We start from the raw sequence: 2500 nt of genomic DNA on the forward strand, positions 1-2500 counted from the left end.
CACACACACACCACATTCCTGACCACACATACTCAGGTAACATGATTCTTATCCACACACACATCAGTATCAAATGTTCTCACACACACACACACACTTCTCTCACACCTAAAACGCCAACAATCATGCAATTCAATCAATGATTTCACACCTCTGTGGAACCCTGGTTGTTTCTGCTGGTACCCCCCTCTCTGGTGGTCTGAAACCGGACAGTGAGAACAGTTTAGAGACACACACACCGCACACACACACGCAACGCAACACAAAATACACACACGAGCCACAACACAAAATACACACATCTTCCAGCATGAAAATAAATGAATCACATGTCCCCCTGCTGGCCACGCTGGGGAGGACGGCCGGGGCACAATGTGGTCAGTTGGGACACAGTGAGGCAGAGAGACTCTACTTACCTCTCTGGTATCCCTGCTTCTGCTGGTAGCCGCCTTTCTGATCTGCAGAGACAGAGGAACACTGCTCAGCCACCAGAGACCAGCACTGGGAGATAGCAGCACTGGGAGATACAAGCACTGGGAGATAGCAGCACTGGGAGATACAAGCACTGGGAGATAGCAGCACTGGGAGATAGCAACACTGGGAGATAGCAGCACCGGGAGATAGCAGCACTGGGAGATAGCAGCATCGGGAGATAGCAGCACTGGGAGATAGCAGCACTGGGAGATACCAGCACTGGGAGATACCAGCACTGGGAGATAGCAACACTGGGAGATACCAGCACTGGGAGATACCAGCACTGGGAGATACCAGCACTGGGAGATAGCAGCACTGGGAGATACAAGCACCGTGAGATAGCAGCACTGGGAGATACCAGCACCGTGAGATAGCAGCACTGGGAGATACCAGCACCGGGAGATACCAGCACTGGGAGATAGCAGCACTGGGAGATACCAGCAATGGGAGATAGCAGCACCGGGAGATACCAGCACCGGGAGATACCAGCACCGGGAGATACCAGCACCGGGAGATGCAGTATTGCAGTATGCAGAATTGAAAATCTCGTCCATGAAGGTTAGGGTTGGGGTAGGGTGGGGTGGTTAGGGTGGGGGGTGGGGGGGTCATACCTCTGTTGAAGTAGCCCCCGTAGACGCCCAGGTAACAGGGCTGGGGGGTTAGGGTTAGGTTAGGGTGGGGGTTAGCGTTAGGGGTCATACCTCTGTTGAAGTAGCCCCCGTAGACGCCCAGGTAACAGGGCTGGGGGGTTAGGGTTAGGTTAGGGGTTAGTGTTAGGGTTAGGGGTCATACCTCTGTTGAAGTAGCCCCTGTAGACGCCCAGGTAACAGGGCTGGGGGGTTAGGGTTAGGTTAGGGTGGGGGTTAGTGTTAGGGTTAGGGGTCATACCTCTGTTGAAGTAGCCCCCGTAGACGCCCTGCTTGAGGTCGAAGACGCGCTCGTTGTTCTCCACCAGGCCGCCCAGCTTCTCGGCCAGCTGCAGCGCCATGTTCTGCAGGGAGGTCGGCTCGGTCCGGTGCATCACCACCGTCTGGGTGGGCTGGTCCAGAGACGCCTGCACACACACACGCACGCACACACACACACAAAGCGCGTACACACACACACACACACACACACACACACACAAAGCGCGTACACACACACGCACATATGCAAGCGCACACACAAGCGAGCACACACATGCGCGCGCGCACACATATGCACACACACAAACACGCACACACACAGCCGCACACAAGCACACACACACATATACACACGAATGTACACAGGGTTGTAGAGTGCTGTGCAGACAGACATGGATAGAGAAGTGAAACAGGCTGTGTGCTGGGATGTGTGTGTGTGTGTGTGTGTGTGTGTGTGTGTGCGTGCGCGTGCGCTGGTTTACCATGAGCTCCTCGTTGATGATCATCTTGCTGATGATGCTGTGGACCGTGGGCAGCTCCAGCTCAAACATCTCTGACAACGTCCCCATGCTGAGAGAGGAGAGACAAGAGAGAGGGGAGGAGAGAGAGACAAGAGAGGAGAGGGGAGGAGAGAGACCAGAGGAGGGGAGAGAGAGGAGAGAGAGACAAGAGAGGAGAGGGGAGGAGAGAGAGACGAGAGGAGAGGGGAGGAGAGAGACCAGAGGAGGGGAGAGAGAGGAGAGGAGAGAGAGACAAGAGAGGAGAGGGGAGGAGAGAGAGGAGAGGAGGGGAGAGAGACGAGAGGAGGGGAGAGAGAGGAGAGGAGGGGAGGAGGAGGAGAGAGAGGAGAGGAGGGGAGGGGAGAGAGAGGAGGGAAGGATGAGGAGAGAGGGGAGGAGGAGGAGAGAGAGGAGCGGAGGGGAGGGGAGAGAGAGGAGGGAAGGATGAGGAGAGAGGAGAGGAGGGGAGGAGGAGGAGGAGAGAGAGGAGCGGAGGAGGTGGAGGGGAGGAGAGCAGAGGAGCAGGACAGGGTCATCCAGAGTCCTCCTAGCCTCCTGTTCAGATCTACAGCTGATTGCCATTCACACGAGGCCCGTCAACTGAGCTCAGAAATTATA

The 2500-nt window shown here is 55.9% G+C and overlaps 1 protein-coding gene across 1 annotated transcript in view; it reads right to left on the bottom strand.

Annotated features, from left to right (window-relative positions):
• Positions 1-2500, bottom strand: part of eif3c (eukaryotic translation initiation factor 3, subunit C) — a 31951-nt gene that overhangs the window by 2630 nt on the left and 26821 nt on the right. Inside the window, 4 exon segments of the mRNA XM_084456365.1 lie at positions 152-199; positions 417-458; positions 1363-1528; positions 1865-1952. Coding sequence (XP_084312491.1) covers positions 152-199; positions 417-458; positions 1363-1528; positions 1865-1952 — 344 coding nt within the window.

The sequence above is a fragment of the Borostomias antarcticus genome, assembly GCF_949987555.1.
Source record: "Borostomias antarcticus genome assembly, chromosome: 22".
NCBI lineage: Eukaryota > Metazoa > Chordata > Actinopteri > Stomiiformes > Stomiidae > Borostomias > Borostomias antarcticus.